Source organism: Carcharodon carcharias, chromosome 8, assembly GCF_017639515.1.
Source record: "Carcharodon carcharias isolate sCarCar2 chromosome 8, sCarCar2.pri, whole genome shotgun sequence".
In the NCBI taxonomy this organism is placed as follows: domain Eukaryota; kingdom Metazoa; phylum Chordata; class Chondrichthyes; order Lamniformes; family Lamnidae; genus Carcharodon; species Carcharodon carcharias.
The window spans coordinates 70580234-70602725 of record NC_054474.1 but is presented as its reverse complement, the minus strand read 5'-3'; the positions used below and the strand labels follow the sequence as shown (position 1 = coordinate 70602725).

The following is a 22492-nucleotide window of genomic DNA, read 5'->3' as shown; positions in this document are numbered from 1 at the left end:
GCTCTGGCTGGTGTCAAAAGTGGGAGTGGATTAATAAAACCATCAGTGACCGACCTCTGGCTTCAAAGCCCCTCATTCTCTAGGACTAGAGCACCCCGCCCCCACCTTCAGCACAGCATGGGCAGAGATGCTGCTAAATGAAGGAGCTATTTCCCTCTCCTGCTGCTTCAGCTGGAGATTAAAGATCCCAAGGCCCCTGTTGAAACACATTTCCCTGGGTAATAATATTGAACTCTCTCTAGACTTACAGCATTCCTCCCTCTCCCCTTCACTCACCTTCAATAATTAAAAGGAGGGACATGGGGTCTGGCAACAGGGGAAGCATCAGGACCCATAATTTCTTTCCCTGGCCCTGCCTCAATGCATATTTTGAAAGAGGAGTTGCAAGTATTTTAAGGTTTCAGAAAATGCGTACATCACAAACCGGTTTCTGTCTTACACGGTTTTGGAATGTTGTTATATTTTTACTCCCTTCAATTGAAATGTTAAGCCTCACAAAGATTGTGAGGGAAATTCTATGCTGATACCTACTGAGCTATTGCAGTGTTCTGATGAACTCAATGATTTTTTTAATCCTTTCATGGGATGTGGTATTCCTGGCTGGGCCAGCATTTATTGCCCATCCTAGTTGTCCTGGAGAAGGTGGTGGTGAGCTGTCTTCTTGAACTGCTGCAGTCCATGTTTGTAGGTACACACAGCGCTGTTAGGGGGGAAGTTCCAGGATTCAGCAACAGAGAAGGAACAGCGATATAGTTCCAAATCAGGATGGCGTGAGGCTTAGAGAGGAACTTCCAGGTGGTCTGGCAGGGGAGAGACTATGATCATGGTTGTCCCTAACTATGTTTTTTTTTATTCATTCACAGGATGTGGGCAACTCTGGCTGGGCCAGCATTTATTATACATCCCTGTTTACCTTTGCGAAGATGGTGGTGAGCTGCCTTCTTGAACCGCTGCAGTCCATGTGGTGTAGGCACACTCAGTGATGTTAGGAAGGGAGTTCCAGGATTTTGATCTAGTGACGGTGAAGGAACTGTGATATATTTCCAAGTCAGGATGGTGAGTGACTTGGAGGGGAACTTCCAGGTGATGGTTTTCCCGACTATCTGCTGCCCTTGTCCTTCTATATGGTAGTGGTTGTGGGTTTGGAAGGTGCTGTCTAAGGAGCTTTGGTGAATTCTTGTAGATTGTACACAATGATGCTACTGTGTGTGGCTGGTGGAGGGAGTGAATGTTTGTGGAAGTGGTGCCAATCAAGCTTTGTCCTTGACGGTGTCAAGCTTTTTGAGTGTTGTGGGAACTGTATTCATCCAGGCAAGTGGAGAGTATTCCATCACACTCCTGACTTGTGCCTTGTAAATGGTGGACAGGCTTTGGGGAGTCAGGAGGTGAGTTACTCATCGCAGGATTCTAAGACTCTGACCTGCTGTTGTAGTCATGGTACTTATATGGCTATTCCAGTTGTGTAAGTGCTGTTTTTTGTGGGCTTCATTTCTTTTACTGGGGGGTTTCAGCGAAGGCTTCAGCCTTTTGCCCTTTGGTATTGGAAGCTCTTCTCTGGCTGTTTGTTCTACCTTGAAGGGGCTTCAGTGCCTAACATTGGGTACTTAGAGACGATGACTGCAACCAGCTGAGCCCCAAACTGGGGGTAAGTAACACTGTTAGGGAGGCAGTGAAAGACAGCGAAGGAGGTACACCCATTGACTGTGCCTTCTTCATTAAAGGAATCCTTTTGGAATTTGTGGATTTGAAGCTGCAGATATCTACTGTCTGCAAGACTTCCCCAGCACTGGATATTTTGACGTGACCTTCAAGAATGTTGCAGTGGACATGAAGTTCCTGAAGGTGTCCGAGAAGAAGAGGGATCTGCCACAGCTGAGACTCCTCACAGCGGAGCCACTGTTTCTCTGCCATTGCAACGGGACCGTGTGATGGTTGTGCACCTCTACAACCCCCCGTTTGATGTGTTCACCTTCCTTGGCAGATATATCGACAACTGCACCGAGGTCAAGGACACCTTTGAGATTTGGAGCTTAAACGGCAGATTAAGGTGATTCTTAAGATGGGTGATAAGGGAGCAACCCTTCACCCTCCCTCCAGCTTTGCTATCGGGAGAAGCCGCAGCTACCTTGTCTATGCCGGGCAGCCTATAGTTGGTGCTCCTGCAGCAAATCCGGTCATGTTGTGGCCAACTGCAACACCATCATCTGAGAGAACTGCAAGCAGGAAGGACATCAGACAAAGGACTGTGAGCAGACTAAATGCTGCAACCTGTGTGGTGGGACAGGCCATCTCTACAAGACCTGCCCCAAACACTGCCTCAGTTATACACAGGCAGCAAAAACCAAGGAGGGGCAAGCCGACAGAACGACAAGTATGATTACCGCCAAGGAGACTTGCAAACCTCCACCCACCAAGTCTCCAGCGAATAGAATGGGACAAAGAAGGGCAGAGAGAGAGACACAAGACTAAGGAAAAGAGTGAGGCAGCAGACTGCCAAACACCAGCACTGCTGCCTGAACTTCCCACTCCTCAATAAACCAAATCAATGGAGGAGGAACCAGCAGCGGATTAATTGGGGGATTGACAGCTGGTGAAGAAGACCAAAAAGAAGAAGGGGCCAAGAAGGGATCAAGCCACCTCCCAGACAAGTGGCAAAGGGCAACTCCCATCCAACATGGACGACGGGCTGCTGCTCTTCCAACGAAGAAGGGCAAGGGCGCACCAGAAGCAGCAAAGCTCTAGGAAGCTGGAGGAGGAAACATCCATGGTAATCAATTGAAGACAATGAAGGGGCCAGTGCACCCCAGCTCCAGGAAGCCAGGAGCAGTGAAGTGCTCAAAGCACCCCAGCTCCGGAAAGCCAGGAGAAGCAACAACCCTGAGGGGGAATGGATGGGGGAGATTTCTCCAACAGAGAACAATCCAAACCTTGCTCCTTGCATGAACCCGATGTTACCTAGGTGGCAGATTTCCAACACTGCAGTTCAGGATGGTTTCCTCAATCCATCACAAGTGAAACAATTTGCCAACACTATGGATATGCAGGAGCAGACCAAAGGACTGAAACAGTCAATGACAACAGGTCTGGTAAGCAACAAAATGTTTTAAAATGGGAATAAAGATTATGTCCATTAATGTGCGTCGTGTTAAATCTACTACATGATGTGTTGCAACCTTAGACTACCTTGACCTACTATTTCTCCACGAGTGTGCGATACCACACCTCAGCTCCTACAGGCAATGGTTGTGATGGTGGTCCCAAGGGCCATCGACCTGGTCGGGAAGAAACGACTCATGTTCCTGCTGCCTGGGTGTTCTGCTGCAAGGAGACAACTTCCCCATCTCTGAAGTTAGGGAGGTGGTGGATGGGTGCCTCCTCACAGTAGACGTATTATACAAGAATGCTCCGCTCCGGTTAATTAACGTTTATGCCCCAGCTCCAGCAGCAAGCGGCTGGCTGTCCTTCAGCAGCTCCCACTGCTGCTGGCGACTTCCAGTTCGGTCATTCTGGGCGGCGACTTCAACTGCATCATTGATGAAGGTGGGCAATTCAGCAGGGCCGACAGCAGACTGGATGCCACGTCTGGACTCTTGATGGAAACAGTAAAGAATGCTAAGCTGCACAACATCTTCAGCAACCCAGCAGACAGAGCGCAATGTAGTTACACCTGGTCGCAGCCAGATGGGTCCATCCGTTCCAGGATAGACTTCCTATTTGTGTCCTGAACGTTCACAGTCAGATCCATTGACATCAAGCCAGTGTTCTTCTTTGACCACTGCCTCCTACTGACTGACTGTCACTTACAGGAAGCGGAAAGTGAAATTGTTGACCCCAGAAAATATTGAGGAACTCAAGAGGGACTACAAAGGTTGGAGAACCCTGAAACCCCTCTTTGAGTCCCTGACTCACTGGTGGGAAGTAATCAAGGAGAACATCAGGAGGTCTTTCATCCCCATTCAAAAAGCTAGAAAGAAACAGAGGGAAATGTCCTGACTCCAGAAAAACATGCAGAATCTGCTCCAGCTGCCGTCATAGGGGTTGGGGCCAAGGAGAACCTCCAAGAGATGAAGACCCAGTGAGCTTTGCTCTTTGCCTCAGAGCTCTCAAAGGTCATCTTCCAGTCCAGAGTCTGTTCTGTGGAGCAGGATGAGACGTGCTTGTGTTTCTTCTTCCAAAAGGTACACAGAGAGAGCAGCCTGAAGGAAGACGTCTCAGTAAAGTCATCGCAGTCCGACATTTTGAGGATCAGCAAATCCTTTTATGCTGGATTGTATGACGTGAAGCCCACAGACAGCTCGGCCTCCCAGTCCTTCCTGTCCTCCATCACGAAGTCTTAGATGACAGTAAACGGGAGAGTCTGGACAAACCACTAACTCTGGATGAGCTGACTAAGGCCCTCGAGAAGAATAAAACTGGAAGCAAAGATTTACGGCTGAGTTGTATTTGGCTCTGGGACTGGATCAGCCCAGACCTGCTAGAAGTGTACGAGAGTTTGCTTCTGGACAGCAGCATGTCAGGTTCCACGAGGAAAGGCATCATCACCCTCATCTACAACCGGTATGGGGAAAGGGAGGAAATTAAAAATTAGCGACCCATTTCACTGTTGAATGCGGACTATAAAATTCTGTCTAAAGCCATCGCCAAATCTACTCTGGAGTTGGTGATCCACCCTGACCAGACCTGCACTGTTCCTGGCAGGAAGATCACTGATAGCCTCGCGCTACTCAGGAATACGATTGCCTATATACAGGTCAGGGGTGTGGACACCTGCCCTATCAGCCTGGACCAGGAGGGGTTTGGGGAGAGAATCTGCCATTGGATCCAACTGTTCTACTCAAACATCTTCCGCTCCCAGCCATCATGGCGGGTCGCAATTCTTAGCAGAGGCCAACGTGAAACCAATTTGCATCCTGCTAATGGGATGCAGATGTAGGCCTAACCAGAATTGGCACTCTCACGTCAAATCTGGACTAATGTGGCATGTAAAAGTTGGCACTTACCATAAGAAGGCCCAGGGCAGCTTGCGAAGATCGAATGAGAAGATGGAGGCCTCCAGCGATTGGACCTGAAGCACCACGTGCAGCACTGGGAGGGTGGAGCATCACCACATGGATTTTCTGGGTGCAGCAACCTCTCCCAGGGCTCAGATCTTCAACCACCAACTTCTTCCAGGGTCCAGATCATCAAGCTGCAGGTAGAAGGTTACAGGGGGTACTGCTAGGCGGTAAGGGTCTGTGGTGGGGGTGAGGGGGGTGTCGGGGGGGGGCGGGGGGTGCCAAAGACAGGAAGGAGAGGAATGAATAGGTAGTGTAGGTGTGCAGGCCTAGAAGAGAATGGGGAGGTTGGGTTGCTAGGGGAAAGAGAGAGAGATTAAGCAGGGTATTGCAGTGGGTGAGCTGGTACAGGACAGGACTGTGGAAAGGGCTGTGTTGGAGTGTGGGCATTGGTTGGGTGGGGTGCAGCTTGTACAGGTGTGAAGGGGCATGGGGGGCCTGTGCAAAGGTGCAGAAGGGCATGGGGACTACTGAGGGGAATGGGGTTCAGAAGGAGGGGTCAGTGGAGCTATGGAGGGTACTGTTCATAGGAAGGGATGATAACAATTAAAGGGGGGAGTGGGAACTGGTAGGGTGGGAGGGTGAGGGTGCGACGATGCTTTGCGAAGGGGTGCCGAAGGTTATTAGTGGGTTTGTGGGAAGTTTACTCAGGGTTAGGAAGGATGAGGGCAGGCATATCTATAGTAATGGGTGGGGGGGGGCGGGGGGTGGGGTGGGGCGGGATTTTTGGTAAGGAAGGGGACCACTGTATTAACATGGGTGGGACGAAAGATGATGGGGTGAGGGGGGGGGGGGGTGGTGGGGAGGTGTGGTTGAAGGATGATGGTGGGGAGGTTAAAAATGATTCCTGGGGGTGCTGACCCTCCCTCCTCCTGCTGTGGACATGTGTCTGTGCAGTGACCCACCAGAATGAGACCCTTCCTAAACTAGAACTAACACCAAATGAGGTGTGTCTCTAGGTGGTGGAGGTGCAAGTGTCTGCACTTTGGTCATCAGCGATGTCCTTGCTCCTCTCCAGGCTTGTGTTAGAGCTGGACACGGCTTCCTGAGTCTTGGGCCTTGCCCTCTTCCTGCTGGCACCTATAAGTGAGAGAGGAGAGAGTGAGTGATTACATGAGCTGCCTTCAACATGGAGGCACCCTTGACCCTGAGATTTCTATGACATGCGTGGACCCTTACTGGATGGAGGCCACAAGCCAGTCTTTCCATCTCCAGTGATCTGGTCCTGCTCCAGCTGGGCTGTCTGCTTCTTGAAATCAGTGAGTTCTTTCAACTGTGGCTGACCCCCTCGTGTCTTCTGCCTCTCTCTATGGTGATGGTTTAACTTCTCCTGTGCTGAGAGTATGGGGTTGAGAGCAATTGTATTTAGCATTTAATTGTATATAGCAATTTAATGCATCTTTCTTATGTTTCCAGACTTAAAAATAACCCATTTGATTGCGTAGCATGTGATAGATGCACTGCAGCTTGTCCAGCACTGGGCCAGCACACTCCAAAGTGGTGAGCCCATGCAGACATAAGGATAAGGCTCAGAGAGCATACCATTTGCAGAGTGTGCTATCACCCTCAATGCCTGAGCCCCTTCCTCCACCCCCTTCCCAGATAACATGCGAGCTGTGTGTGTGGAAGGGTGAGAGAGACACAGTGGCCTCTCCACCTGCAGAGTGGAAAGGCTACAGTGGGGCTATTAGGTATTGTCCTTATCATAGTGCCACTGAGGCCTATGCCCCCTGTACCATTCATTGAGGTAAGTGTGAGCAGCTGAGGGTTCACTTGCCCTGGTGCACAGATGAGGTCATTCATCCCCTTGTGGCATTGGAGGGCAATCCTATGTCAGAGGCCCTGGGCTCTAACTGCCCTGGCGACTTGCTCCCATTCAGGGTTCGTCTATGTGCTCAGCCTTCTCCTCCCATTCACTGGAAAGAGAATGTCCATCCTGGCCTCCACTTGGTCAAGGAGGATGTCCAGGGAAGAGTCACTGAAACTGTGCTCCGGAGCTGAATGTCCCCTTCTGGCCATCTCCTCAATCAGCATGGTGGGTAAGTTGCTGTAAGTTGCTCATATCTGGTGCCCAGATATGAGGATGGGGCACCACCATCCAGCCCACCCTACCCTGAAAAATGTTGGGAAATCCCCGACTGCATAAAAATGAGTCTAGGGTTGCATGATACCACACGCATTCCTGGTGGCCTCCGCAGCGGGAAACACTTCCCATCCCTAGCCCTCCCACAGGACTTAGTTCCGGAAGGGAAAATTCTGCCCTTGGTATTTCTCTTGCACCTTTCACAACTACAGGATGTCCCAAAGCATTTTAATTGCAATCATTGTTGTAATGTGGAAAATGCAGCAACCAATAATAAGCTCCCACAATGTGATAATGACCAATTAGTCCAAAGGACAGCACTTTCAACAGTGAGCATTCCCTCACGACTTCACTAAAATGTCAACCTTGATTCCTGAGGTAGGACTTAAACTCACAACCTCTGACTCAAAGGCAAAAGTGCTACTAACTGAACCAAACCTCTCTGGGTCCCTACACAGTATAAGAGTTTTCATTGACTGATAAGAGATTGCAGTGCTGGAGAGAGCCATTCTAACCCTTGTTGGTCTTGGCTCTACAGCAAGTGTTCATTTCCCATTGTCCACTCTATTCCCTGACCAATTCCTGATATTTTAACCGCAGGCCTCCTCTTGTCTCTCAGATCACACCCCACCCCTCCCCCGCCCCCTCTTTCCCGCCCTAGCATCAATCCTTCTTTCTCCTGCCCCAAGCCCCAATCCCTCTGACCCTGTCTCCCTGCCCAAACTCCAATCCCCAAGTCTCACACTCCCCTCTCCAGGCCTCAATTCCTCTGATCCCCAATCTCCTCTCTCTCGCTCTGGCCCAAGCCCCAATCACTTCTGCTTCAGCCCCCCTCTTTCCCATGTGCAAGCCCCAATCCTTCTAATCCCTGACTCCCGCCCAGCCCCCCTCTTTCCCATGTGCAAGCCCCAATCCTTCTAATCCCCGACTCCCTCCCACCCCTATCTGACATAATTTCTCAGACCCAAGTCCCTTCCCTCCCCAACCAAGCCCAAATCCCTTCAAATCCATCCTTTCTGCCTTTCCTAAATCCTCTGACCCTTGCTCAACCCCCATACCCTCCAACCCCCTGCCCACATCTCCCATGCTAATCTCTCTGGCCCCAGCCCAAATTCCCACCTCCTAGTTGCCCACAATCCCAAACACTGCTGAGCTCCTATCTCTTTCCCACCACCCTCTGAGCCCACCATGGCCCCAATTTGCCAGCTTCTTCTTCCACCCTAAGTTTCTGCTTACCCTCGAGTCCAGCTCAAATCCTCTCCACTCCAGTAGCCCAAATACTTCCTGGGAATCTGGCATGGAGGACACTGCATAGATCTGTACCATTCAATAGGACTACAGCAATCCACAGACTCCCAGGCCACCTGTAACATTTGTTATCTGGATGAATCTGTGCATCACATCTAACAGGAGTGTGTGAGTTTCACTACTTGAAGGAGCTGCTCCTCAACGTTTGACTCCACTTAAGTCCCTGATGTTTGGGCACTCAGTGTTGGAGGGTTTTGGGAGTGGCGGGGGTGGGGAGCGTTAGAGGACCTCCTCGTGGGTCTGCTTCTAGGCCCGGCCAAGACAGCCACTACAGCTCCAAGTTAGACAAGGCCCATGGGGTGATGACTCTGGCTGTCTGCTTCTTTTCTGCAACACTGTCCATGTCTGGATGGCCCTGGTAAAGGAGCAGGCAGTGCCTGCTGGTACACTTGAGACTTTCCAATGGGACTGAAGTGCGTTGTAGGTACAGGAAATATTATTTAATATTTTATTTATAAATACATTTGTACTCTTTAAAAACAGAGCACTCTCAATTATCAAACAAAAATAATTTAACCAATGAAGAGTTGAATGATTTTCCAGCACTCCTTAATCGAAGTGATATCAAAGAGTGGGACTAATACAGTGTGAAATTTAAAAGCTGCAGTTCTCCTGGGAGATTGGGTCAAGCCTATCATGTACTCTGGAGCGAGGTGATCCACATTCAACCTGGAGTTGATGGTATGAAATCCAAGGCCATTACAGCAAGTGCAGAGTGACAGCTCAACTTTTCTCATCTGTGCATTACCTTGAAATAAGAACAATGAACAGCACTATTACTTTAAATACTTTTAACTGTTCATTCTCCTCACAATATCTTGCAGAATGTCATGTGGAGAATACAGACCGAAGCATTTCCAAAAGCCTGCCTGAATTTCCCCTCTACTCCCTTGAAGTGGTGAGAGATGTGTGTTTTCCTTATTCCTCTCTCGTAACTTGATTGGATCACACTGTGCCTCTCCCCCTTTCAATCACTCACTTTACTTCTTTATGATTTAATTCTCTAGATTTCTGACACCAATCACTTTCATTTCTGACTGCACTTCCAATCATTATTTGCAACACCCTGAGAGATTTCAGTAGTAAGGGACAGTGCACAAATCTTCCAGTACTTCTAAAAATGTACACTGACAGCCAGTACATTTGATTAGTGGATTGATGATCACCCATGGTATGTAACATGAATCTCACCCCATTCCCACAATTAAAAATTTAAGCATTCTTGCCTCAAATCGCCCCACGGACACTAAACAATCGTGACAAAATTATACAACAAAGAATCATTATTAACAATGAACTCTTCAAATATTTGGCACCACTCTAATGTTGTCTAGATCAATTTCACAAGAAATTGAAACATTTGAAGAAACTTTTATTGTTATTAACACGAGTGTGAATTATTAGAAAGTGAGTCAATTTATCTTTCATGTTCTTTACTTTCTCAAATGCTTCTAAAACGTTTCAGATAAATCACCAGGAGTGGATTACTGAGAAAGCAGATCTGACATTTAGATGTTTAAAAACTAGAGGTCATCAAATTCTTTGGGAAATTGCTCAACTCAAACATTTCATTAGTCACTTTCCACCAACAGGGAAGTTTAAAATCAGGTTATGTAGCTCCCATAATGAGCAAGTTGGTAAATGTATTACCTGGTGTAGTATTCAAGCACAGAGCCCAGCAATTACAAATGCACTTTCCTAAGAGAGCCCAAGCCAAGGTAGCAGTTGAATTTGCCATTGCTAGCTTCAAGTGGCTCCAGCTAGGCAATGGTAAAAACTGCAATTAGAGCTCCCATTCATAACTGCTACCTGTAACACCTGGTGAAACGTGTGTATATGGACTTCAGGCAAGGACAGAATTAGACTACACTGGCACCCATGGTTACATAATTGCCTGACCCTAAGCTCCAAAATGAAGAATTCCCACTTAAGCAAGTCAAGAAGTTGACAGCACCCTTGGATCAGTACCCAAGCAAGAATTAGCATCTTCAGCAGCATATAAAGAATGTACTAAGTATCTTCAGATTAATTTAGTGCTCATCAAGGTGAAGGGTATCAGTGCAAGAAACAATTTGCCAATTATTGTCAAAGTCAAGCCCCCAATTCATCAGAACTTAGTATTTCATACAACACTCTTAACACCCACATGTCAACCATAGACGATTTGGGGTCAATTCCACAGAAAGCAAAACTGTTTTGAAAGAAAGCAGAGTTTTCCAGTGAGTTTCTGTAAAGGATAAAGATTCAATTGGAAAGAAACAAATAAACTTTGTGAATTCTTTATTACGATTGCAATATACTGAAAGAGAAATCATACAAAAAAAATCAGTTAGTAATCTAATTGTAATTTTTAAAAATCAAAAAGTAGTTATCTTCGTATAATGTAGTGTGAAAATATAAGCAAACAATGATTCATTCAAACTATCAGAATATTATACAAAAATACTTTGAAGTTTGAGAAGGGAGTAAGACAATGCTCCAAAGAATACTTTATTCCATATATGGTCCCATTATATACAGTACACTTCTTTGTTTGAAAATTGCTTAAAAGGGAAATGTCAAGATTTCTGAAACAGTGCATTCAACAGCAATTTTTTTTAAAACAAAAACAGCACTTTTTAATCCACAGTACAGAGCAATTACATACCACAGTATTCCCCAATCCAGTGTGACCAAAGGGTTACTTCAAAAATCTAATACATGCTTCCACAAAGTAAATATTGTTAATTGCAGTTTTTGGAAGTGCAGATTCACTGTCACATTTGATAGATGCTGGGAAAGATCCATTCCAATTGTACATTTGTGTATTCTAAAAGTGTGTTTATTATTTGGGAAACACTGATGGGTCTAATACCAGTAACATTTCAATGGATCCCCTCCCCTGAAGATGGTCTTGATATGCAAAGTAAGTTACTGGAGGTTGCTGGGCTCCCACTGTGGTGTGCCATAGCCATACAGACAAGAGTCCACAAATAACCCCATAAAAATCAACCGCACTGTGACAAAAATAAGATCTTAGATTTGTATGAGAAACAGATGCTTTGGGTCAAAAGTGGTAGCCTCGGAGATTCCATTGAGAGACCCACAAGTTCAAACGACAAACCTTAGACCCCAACTCCCCAACTAACCTGTCATAGCTCCAGACAAAAGGGCAAGTGCTGCAAAGTGACTGAGAAACAGCCTGGATAAGGAGCAAGAAATCAAGTAAACTGTGCACTTGTGCTGTTTATTTCAATCCATCTAACTTCATAGAAACCTAACAGGGCTCACTTGATGTACAGTCTGAAGTAGTATATGGCTTTAGTACTAGAAGTCACCAAACCGAGCACCCAAAGCAGAGAGCTATTAACTACTAAGGATAACTGGGGCGGTATCAAATGTGAGGAAGTGCCAGGTGTTGGGCTTGAGCTCACAGGGACAGGATACGAGCATTATAACGTCCATCGGCCAGTCTTGCTCATGTAACATGTAGTGGATCAGGATTTTCAATCGAGAGATACAAATAGATTTTATCAAGGTTATATACTGTACTGGTCCTGGACAAACATGACATATTCAATGCACTTTACTGAAAACTGCTGTCGTTAGGCAGCTACATTCCTGACTGATTAAAATTACACATTTAGATTCTGGAGGGATGAGGTAGGACAAGAGAGTAAAACTTTATATTAAGCAAAATGGGGCACAAATTATTACATTTCTTCAAAGCAGCTATTCTTACAAAGAACCATGGGTGATTTGGATAGGGTGAGGTTGGGTTGGACTGGATTCAATTACATTGTGTTAATTACTCTTCACATAACAGAACTTTCATCCACATTTTTGATGGAGCACTAAGAGGGAGGCAAACCAAACTCAAAATCCAACACACTTCAAGCTGTCAAATGCAGCAGCAACATTTTGAATAACTGGGCTTCTGTTCACAGGCTGGGACTTTACATGTTTTACAAACTGTGTGCATTATTGTCTTTTAAATTCAGAAACATAGCATTAATAACACATGCACATATACCTGGTCACAAGTAGCTATCTATATACAGAAAGAATTCCTGTGCTTAAAGCATCTGGCAGTTTATAGCATATTTACATGCAAAAAGCAAACTGTCTAGATTTTCTTTACAAAGTGTCACAAGTGAACAATGGGTTGGAAAGGTATGATTATCACATAGACGGTAATGCAGACAACTCTTTCTCTGCTACAGACATTATTTGTACAAACTGTAGCAAGTCTGTCTCTCTTACGCTACACATTCAATGGCTCTATCCCTTACTATGTTTCCTGCACATGGTGCAATGGTCCAAGCTACCTATTCAATGGAAAATAAAATACAGATTTATTGTCCAGCACTCAGTAGTCGAACAGATACCTTCCTTTATTACAACAATCTTGCATACCACTGAGAAAAGCTGCAGGGAGTATGTATTTAACTGCAACACACTATGATAAAATAAGAGTCAAAGCTAATCCAACTGGACTCTCCCAATAAAGGTGCTCAAGCAGCCACCTATAATGCTTGAGTTAACACCTACCTAAAATTGACTGGACAAGTGCCACTGTTATGTAGAGACTTGCACTTTCTACCTGCAAGAGGTAGCATTGGGGATCATGAAAACTAAGATAGCACTCAAAGGGATAAAGTTCCACTTAATTTGGGAACAGGACAATGTTCAAGAAAATAGCTTTGAAGCCATTCTCAGATTGCTCATTTGCTTACAGTGGGACATTTCTACACTTACTAAGAGCTCTATGAGTTGGGGGTGACAGAGGAAGTTCAAATGGCACAAGGTACTGGTTTTCGCAGGATCCATTCTTGTTATTATTTTCTTTTGCTAATTTCTTATTTACATCTGCTCCTGAAAGCACGAAGATAATGTCTTTTCCAATTCAAAAACACTGTAAAACAGAAGGGGATTTTGGTTAAAATAATTGGGAATGAGAACTTTTGCAGGGTAATGGGTAAAAACTTGGAACATCAAACCCATCAGTCAGCCTGTTCAATTAGTTCAATGGTATTGGTAACATTAAAAGCTGAGTCTTCAAACTGTACCCATTAGTGCTTTTTGGTCAACACAATTCACCTCATTAATCAGGATTCTAGTGCTGAGGCCTTTATTGTGCAAAGGGCTCTAACTTTCTGGACCTCTTTTGTTATTTGGGTTGAAAAGAGGGAGGACAGATGATTCGAGGGGGGAAGGTGTGGGGGAAAGGTGGTTGGATCATAGGAATAACTATGACAAATAAAAACTTGACAGTTTTAAAACTTTTTTTTAATATATAAAAACTAGCATTCAACCTAAAAGCAAAATCAGTAATTATTCAACAGAAATGATTCCTAAATCAGGAAAGGAAAACTTAACCGCTCAACAAAGAATACAGTTAACTTTTTAAAATAACTCTGAAAAAGTTATCACAAAATAAATATGAAAATGTTAGTGACCATTTCAATGTGGTTTTCCTTTTCAGAATCTCAGCCCAAGTTTGTAACTGGGTAATACATCTAATGAGCTCTTATAGAGTGTTCATAATTATGTACACTTGATAACTTTCAAAGCGTGTACAACAGAAATTCTAGGAAAAGAAAGCTGGTGGATTAATGTGATCTGCAACCGCTAACATCTTGCTGAGGAGATTCTAGTATCATTTGTATATACGAGCGTAAAAGTCTATAGTTTAAATTATTAACTTTGATCCCTCATGTCTTTAAGCAAGACAAGGTTAGTCAAACAAGATCCACACAGTATAGCTGGCTATTTTCAGCTAAACATACAGTACTTGTAACTGGAGATATCTGGGTAGGACAAAAGAGATGTAGGTGAGCAGTTTCTTATGTCCATAATCTCTTTAGTTTTCTCTTTTCAAGGTCTCCAGAGTGCATCCATTTTGCTGGTCTGAAAAAGCTGAACTTCAAAATTATCTTCCAGCACATTTACAAAGCTTCTTAATTAGCTGTTTCTTACCCAATAAGCTGAAGGAAATTAAAAATTATTTAGTCAAATAAGACAACTGTGTTTCAAAATTCTGCTGCTATCCTTTTTTAGGTCACTGTAACCATTTGGAAGTACAGTTCTCAAGGTAGGCCTGAGATACCTCATAGTGCCAGGTAAACTGGACCTTCTGACAATGGAGATGATAATGAACTGTTTTGTTGTGATCATTTTAATAGGTGCAATGAGCTGTAAGTACCTGAGGAAATTATTAATACCTCCATTGCCAGAGTTTACAGGGATTAATTTACACTAAAGTCAGTACTAGAAATAATACAAACATTTAGAGACTATAGTTTAAAGTCAGTTATTTAAAGCGGCTGCATTAGCTTAAGAAGAAAAATTAATATGTGTCAAAACAGAAATTGCATAAGACTATTTCAGAATGTGGGAGGCAGTGTCTTATGTCTAATTTATTGAATCCATATTCATAGCAAATATCATTTTTAAATAGTCTCAAGAGGTGCAATCAGATCACCTTTGTGTAAAAATATTACTGCTGCAGAGGTAACAAGACTCTGCTGCTGCTTTGTTCTATTTCTCCAAACTGACCCAGTGCACTTTCTGTCTTGCAAGTCAAGTCCTGAGGTCTCTTTACAAAGAGAAATAGTATTTTTTTTAAATGCAATGGACCTGTCTCATGTTTTGTTTGTCATCAATACATTACAGAATGATTCAACATAATATGCACACAATTTATAGATATATTCTGGAAACAAGAGTATTATTTTCAAAAGGATAAGCACATTAAAAACAAAACTTTGAATATAACTCAGGCAAGCCAACAAAAAGAAACATGCTTTCATTAAGAAACATCCCTACACTGTTCACATATACAATCAATATGTAAAGGAAACTAGATGAGGCAAAGGATGTTCAGAATTGGAGGAGTATCCCTGATAAGATCAGTTTCTGTTTAAGGTCAAGTTTTCATCTTTGGCAAATTGGAATTGACCTCATCAGAGTTCCACAGTATTTAGTAGTCAAATGTGTGCAATTACAGGCATTCCAACTAAACAGAAAACCCACTTCGCAAGTTTCTCTTTAAGCTGGACAGAAACAAGGGCAAGCAAAAGGATAGGAGACTGACCCACTTAAGGGAAATTCCTTCTTGCTGAGTTTTAAGGGGTCTCTCCTATTCTCATAGATCCTCAAGCAGCACCTTGGACTATAACATTGTTACTTCACAGTATCTTTCTGAAGATTTGTCCATTGTTCATATATGAGTAAGCCCCTCACTGGAGCGGTGACAAATGTGAGCCTTTTGCACTCTCCTTTAGTGTTTAAGACCATGACAGGTAGAAGTCAAATATCAAAATTAAGCTACCTTTTATAATTCTATTGGGGTCAGTCTGTATCAGCAGTTTATTATACAAAATGCTCCCTGAGCACAACTCCAATTTTCTCTGAGAGAGATTCTGAATGTGTATTAAACAGTAGCATCATTCCATTTCTGAGTATTTTAGTTTCTGCTTCAAAGGAAACGCTTCCCTGCTAAAAGAAAATATTGGCTATCTTGATCAGAATGGCAAATAGTAGCCAGAGTAGTCACTCCTGAAATGGCTACCCGTCCTTCACCCATGACAAGCTTCAATGCAACTAGGCTTGACTTACACCACCCTGCTACTCTCAGCCATGTTACTACAGGAGCTGTGAGGAGGACAAGTGATCTACCCCTCTCTCCATCCCTCTTCAAACAGCGAAAGGAGAGAAAAACAAATCAGGACACATCATTGCCATCAGGCCATTCTCATGGAGATCATTGCTAATTGCTCAGAGTGGCAAGACAAGGGTCTAGAGATAGTCTGAGGTCCTCCCTCTTGGCCAGAGTTGACGCATAACTCAGAGAGATTTGGAGAGTTTGGCAGGTTGGAAGTAACTTTAACAGCACATAGTCTCACTGACACAAAAGGCAAAAAAGTGAGTGCAGGTGTAACCTTGCATATTGTCAAGCTGAATTTCAGCATTAGCAAATCCATGAGAGATAACTTGTTCCACCTTTAACTTAATTGGCAAAGCCATTCACATTCTCTTTTCAGGGTAAACTGTAGAAAGGTGGGAGGGAGAGAATGTTGATGGACTGGAAGACAATCTGCGCATTACTACCTCATCGTAAGACAGATTAGGTAGCACTGAAGTTCGCAAGAGGTGGTTATACATTTGCTGGGAATGGGAAGCAAGAAGTTGTCGATGTTGCACAGAGCCAGGAACCATAACGGGTGAAACAGGAAGACCAGAGGTTAATACTGGCACCATGGCCGGTTCAGACTTTCGTGTCTTCGAAGAATTTTTATTCAAATCAACCAACTGAAAATGTGCTCCAAATTTTTCTGCCATATTATGAAGTTCTGGATGATAGCCTCCTAGGAGATAGGGGCTTGTTTGTTTTCCTTTCTTATTGTCCACTTGACTCACTGAGGATAAGGCCTGATGATTGGACAGGTTCAATTCTTGGTCTCTTTCATGCTTTTCTTCTTGACTGACTTGATCTAAGTGAGAGTTAAGTGACTTCTTTCCAGTTGGCTCTTCAGCCTCTTTTCTCGACTCATCTAGTCGGTGTGCAAGAAGGCTTTGCTTGACCGATACCATACTACTTGATGGGAACGGTCTGTTTATGGAGCTTTTTTGGAATTCCGCTTGACAGTTCTTTTTTCCGTCTAAAATTAAGGTTGTCCCAAGCAGTGCATTAGGCCCACTTTGTGCTGGAGACCTTTGGCTGCTGTCGGTTGTATTAATTGTTTCAGAGGCAACAGGTAAGGAAGGCAGCTGGGATATATCTGTAGGATGCTTGCCTGCTGCATCGGAGCTCAAACTTGTTTTCTTGTCTTGAGTGCTCTCAGAACTGGTCAAAGTATAATCTGGCTTCTGGATTTTAGGATATTTTGGTAGACTTAAGTCCGTGGGTAGATCATTAGGCACAACTCCAGAACTGAAGCTCAGGGGTGATGAACTAAGTGACTCCACACCAGAGCTATGATCTGAGTGAATAGAATCTCTTCTCCGGTCACTCACCTCCGTGCAACATGAGTTCAATCTCAGTTTCTTGGTTGGCTGTTCATTTTTGTTATGGCTTTCCCTGTTCTCACAAACATTTTGCAAAGATTGAGGAAGTAGATAAAGAGGGGCACTCTTGTGTGACAGACAGACTGGTGCATCCATGAAATCTGCAGTTCTCTTTCCTGGAGAACTCCTACTTGACTTGCTGAGGTTTAATGGAGAGGACTGTTCCCTATATTGCATTGAAGTCTCGATCTGTAGTGGTGACTGTTTATTGGATAAATTCTGAGGTAAGATTTCACACAGTTGTCCTTTACGGTCATACATATAGCTGCTGTCCATGGATTTGCTTAAATTCAATCCTTCCTCCACCAAGCCCCTCTTCATCAGGCAACTTAATGAATCTCCATGGTCACTATTCACAAGTAACCCCTCAAATGCAACTGGCATGGGGTTAACTTCACGTTCTTCCCTGGAATCTGTAACATGTTTGGTAGAATTCAAGTTACTTAACAGGGGTAGAGGAGACACATTCCCTTTCACCATTCGAATTCCATTCACTTGTCCAAAAACAAGCTTCTTTGTTGTTTGAGGATCACATTCAGAGTCTTCTGAGATAAGTCCAGCAACATTTTGTGTTTCACTCTCGCTCCGAGTTTTGCCATACACCTTGCTATCCTGTTTGATGCTCTGTGATCGTTCCATCTTCAGTGTCCTCTGCAAAGCAGGTCTAGATACATCTTTGGATGTGGTCAAGCCCAGCCTGCTTTTAAGAACATCAAGAGGTGAAATGCCTTCAGGTAACTGGAAGCTCAGTATACCAGAGTGAAGGTGCTGGAACATTGCAGATGGAAAGATAGACTTACTGCCCTCTGTGCCAATGTGCAGACTTTGCTTAACACCGGGGCCACTGGACAAGTCCTGAGGCTGCAGGGGTGACTTCTGGCATTTTCCTGCATTTGAGCACACTCTATTTTTCTGGTTTTTCACTTTTTGCTCACGGGATCGGTGTACTTCCATCTCAGATGTCTCACCTTTTCCTAGTCCTGTAACAGGGAAAGTCTTGCTTCTGGGATATTCCCCTGTAATCAATGCACCATCATCTTGGTTTTTACATTTTAGAGTTTGCATCCGTTTGTCTTGGGGGTTGCCCTGAGTACCTGCGTGTTGAGCAGTGGTAGTCCTTTGGCTTTTTTCTTGGCATCTTTCAGCACTTGCTAGATGACCCTGAAAAGGGAAGAGAGAATGGTTTCATTTTTTATCCTATTTCACTCTTCAGTTTATTACCCCCTCCCCCACCCCTCTCTAATTTTCTAGCCCAGACACTAACTGTCATTGTGGCACTATTGCACAAACAGTGACACACAATGCAGCTCACATGGCCTCTTCACCATCCGATTGTCCAGGCCGTCACCAGCGTGTTCAACTCTGAACTCGTTACATTGCAATCCAATCCTGTTCCGGTCAAATTTCACAACTGTGTACTTTCCACCTGAAGCTAACTGGGCAGCCATACAAATCAGAAATTCACAAACATGGATGCTAATTTTAGTGTCACCATCACAGTGTCTAGTTGACATTAACTAATACAAGCACAGATGTGTAAATAAAACCTGGGACCAACATTCCCTTTAAGCTGAATTGAGTGTACAACGGCGCAGAGTCCAGAAATTACCATGCAGGGAACAAACAGGCCATGTACAAGAAGCAGTCTCTTTAAGACTTGTACATGTGTAGCAATCTTAAAGGGACCGTGTAGTGCAACAAACAGGCCATGCACAATGAAGGGAAATTAGAGTGAACTTTGCCTGGGACACTCCTATTAAGTATGGCTCAGTACTGTGAATTTGCCCATTGACTCAGTACAAGTTTTTAAATGTGAGAGGGGAAGGGCTAGGATTCTGCAACATTTAAAAGACAGTTACAAATTCAGATTCCATTTCCCAAGTTTAATATACCAAACAAACATCTACTTATTTCTACTTGATGTTATCCTTGCAAATTTCAGAAGAACCAAAAAGACTTCTATGTTGGTTTAAAATCAGCTTTGCAGCTGGACAGTTTCTCTACCCTGAGCTTTCCTACAGGAGTCAGCAATCTGACTGCCAAACATCCATTCACATTAGGGAGGAAACTGCACCAACTGGATCAGTCACATCGCTAACGGCCTGCTGCTCTTTCTTCCAGTTTGGGAACTTTACAAACAAAACACAGCAGTTGACAGCGTGTGCTACAGATTCAGGTCTTAGCAGTAAATATTGGTAGAATAGGAATTCATGCCCAGTTTTCCTCACAGCAAATTCCCAATCTCAGCTATGTCACTATATGAAGAACTAAAGGGAGGCAGTACCCAGAGCAAAGAGAGAAAACAGGCAGGGCAATCACTACCTGCTTTACTTGTGATTGAAGCAGAGACAATAAGAACATTTAATAGGTTAGGCTGATGGTTGAAGGAAAGAGAACTAAACGGGATACAGGAATAGAGCGAGCACATGGGATTAGGGCTACTGATCGTGTTGAGGATAAGCATCAACACAGAGTGGTTTCTGTGCTATAATTTCTGTATAATTGTGCACCCCTAGTGGTAAATGGTACAGCAGCAACTAGGAGATTTAGCTAATTTAGGAGAGTCTAGAAAAGGAAAGAAATTAAAAAAAAACGAAACAGTAAATAAACTAAAAATACAATATCACACAACAGGGACCGCTCTGATGCTAGCTTGTCACCTAAATACGTTTATGACACTGCCGGCACTTTCTTGTGCCAGATCATAGCTGGCACAAGGAAAATGGTACATATCAAATGTCTGCAAATCCACCTCCTGATTTTAAATAAGTAGGCTGCAAGATGTCATTCTGTTTCAATTACAAACCAGCACAATGGTCGACAAAAACTACTGCAGTATAATACTGAGGCCTCCGTGGGTCCCTCTGGAAAAAGGGCTTTGCTAATGACTTGAACTGCATAGTATAGGAATGTATTAAGCACTGGCCACAAGAACTTTTTCCACATTGAGTGAGGGAGGCTTCTTGATCTTGAAGAAGAAAAAGCATTGCATGCCATAAGCTCAACTGTAAATTGGTACCCAGTAGAATGGCCTCACCTCTTGCTCTAATATTTGAGTCGATTCCTGAAGATTTTTCACTTTCAAGTTCAGCTCCCCGTTTTTAGTTTTCACATCTTTCTCAGAGTCCTCAGATGTGCTTGTAGTGTGCTTGCGTGGCTTGGCTGGTGGCAGTGGTTTGTGCTCCTCCCCTTTGAGGTAGCGTTCATATGGAAGGATTAGCCTGCAGAGAAACAGCATGAGTCATCTCATTGTGCTGGACGAGGTTAGCTTCAATCATCATTCTCACAGCTTTCCCCAAACCAATCTCCAGAAGTAATTGCACACATGGTAGGTCACAAACAATATCCTCAATTCGCTCATGGGTTCTCTAGAGATATCAATACAGGTTCAGGAGAATGAACAAATGTCGAAGCTGTCAAATTTATGTCCAGCATACCAGGGTCCCTCCTGATGCCTAACTCAGTCCCATATTTCTATTTGTTTGATTGTGTGGGCTAGAGCCATCCTAGTTAGAATTCACCCCTCCAATATTTCTTCTGTCACATAACACCAGAGCCTGAGGGGCACTGACAAATCAATAAATATTCCTGTGAACTATTAGATAGGGAGGCGGTGCCGAAGCTAAGCCCTTGTAATTTGATCCTAAAAGCACAGGCAACTTGATCCTACTCACAAGGTTGCCATGTTTCAGTTATGGAAAGGTGGAAATTTGGAAAGGCCTTTGTTTATTAACCTCAGCGCCTAACTCAGAATACTCAAGATCTCTCAGCATCAACATGTAATATATAAAAAATAATGGCAACAGAGGGATTATATATGGTCCCCGGATTCCATGGATACTATTAAATGGCCAAGAGACAAAAGGCTTGAACATCCCTGAACTAGGTGGTATGTGGTACATATGAACATGGAGCAGGAGTAGGCCATTCAGCCCATCCCGAATTGCCCTTGTTCAGAGTCAACCACATTGCTGATGGGTCTGGAGTCACATATAGGTCAGGCCAGATAAGGACAGCAGATTTCTTTTCCTAAAGGGCATTAGTGAACCAAATAGGTTTTTACAACAATCAGAAATGGCCATCATCAGGCTTTTAATTCCAGATTTTTATTAAGTTCAAATTTCACCATCTGCCTGGTGGGATTCGATCCCAGGTACCCTGGGCATTACCCTGGGTCTCTGAAGCACTAATCCAGTGAACTTTGGATCAGTATTTGTGCTTTCCTTGATCTGGACAAGGTTACCTTCAAAGTAAATCTTTTTACGCTTGCACCTGGCCTGCAAAAGAGAGGTATCTGTCTGTGCACACAGGCTCCTCCTCACCCTTCTATCTCTTCATTCACAGGCCAAACAGAGCACACAGTCTCCCCTTGCCCTCCCTCCAAACAGCACACACTTCTCTCCTCTCGACCTCTTCCTCAATCCCATCTTCCCTCATTGGAAGAGAATAAAATTTCTTCACAACACTAATATTCTTACTAGAATGAATAATGGAATAAGAATAATAATTTTACTGGAGCAATCCTTTAGAAACTAGTTCTTCAGGACATGCTTCTACATACCTGAAGGTTTACAACGAACAACAGTTAATTTTTCTAAATATAGAATCTCAGAATTTAAAGTAGAAACTGGACATTCAGCTCAAATTTGTAACAATTTTCCACCACAAGCCAGCCAAGTTCACCCACTATGCTATTTGCTACCTGTGTCCTTCAACATCCCTATTTTTTCATGCAATTATTTAATTGCCTTTTAAAAAAAACATATTCATCCTGACTCAGTTGTAGTGCCCTCGACTCAGAACCAGAAGAGTGTGGGTTCAAGACCCACTGCAGAGACCTAAAACTATAATCCAGGCTGGCCCTTAAATGCAGTTGTGAGAGTGCTGCATTGTCGGAGGTGGTGTGTTTCAGATAAGACATTAAATGTCTGCTCTCTCAGGTGGCACTACTCGAAGAAGAACAGAGGAGTACTCTCTGGAGTCTTGCCCAGCATTTGTC

The 22492-nt window shown here is 44.0% G+C and overlaps 1 protein-coding gene across 1 annotated transcript in view; it reads right to left on the bottom strand.

Moving 5' to 3' along the window:
- Positions 1–10716: 10716 nt before the first annotated feature.
- LOC121281070 (AT-rich interactive domain-containing protein 5B-like) overlaps positions 10717–22492 on the bottom strand; it is a 97228-nt gene continuing 85452 nt past the window's right edge. Inside the window, exons 10-12 of the mRNA XM_041193700.1 lie at positions 20531–20714; positions 18462–18654; positions 10717–13339 (exon numbers count right to left, since the gene is read on the bottom strand). Of these exons, the coding sequence (XP_041049634.1) occupies positions 13284–13339; positions 18462–18654; positions 20531–20714 (433 nt within the window). The 3' untranslated portion in view covers positions 10717–13283. The remainder of the gene's footprint in view (positions 13340–18461; positions 18655–20530; positions 20715–22492) is intronic.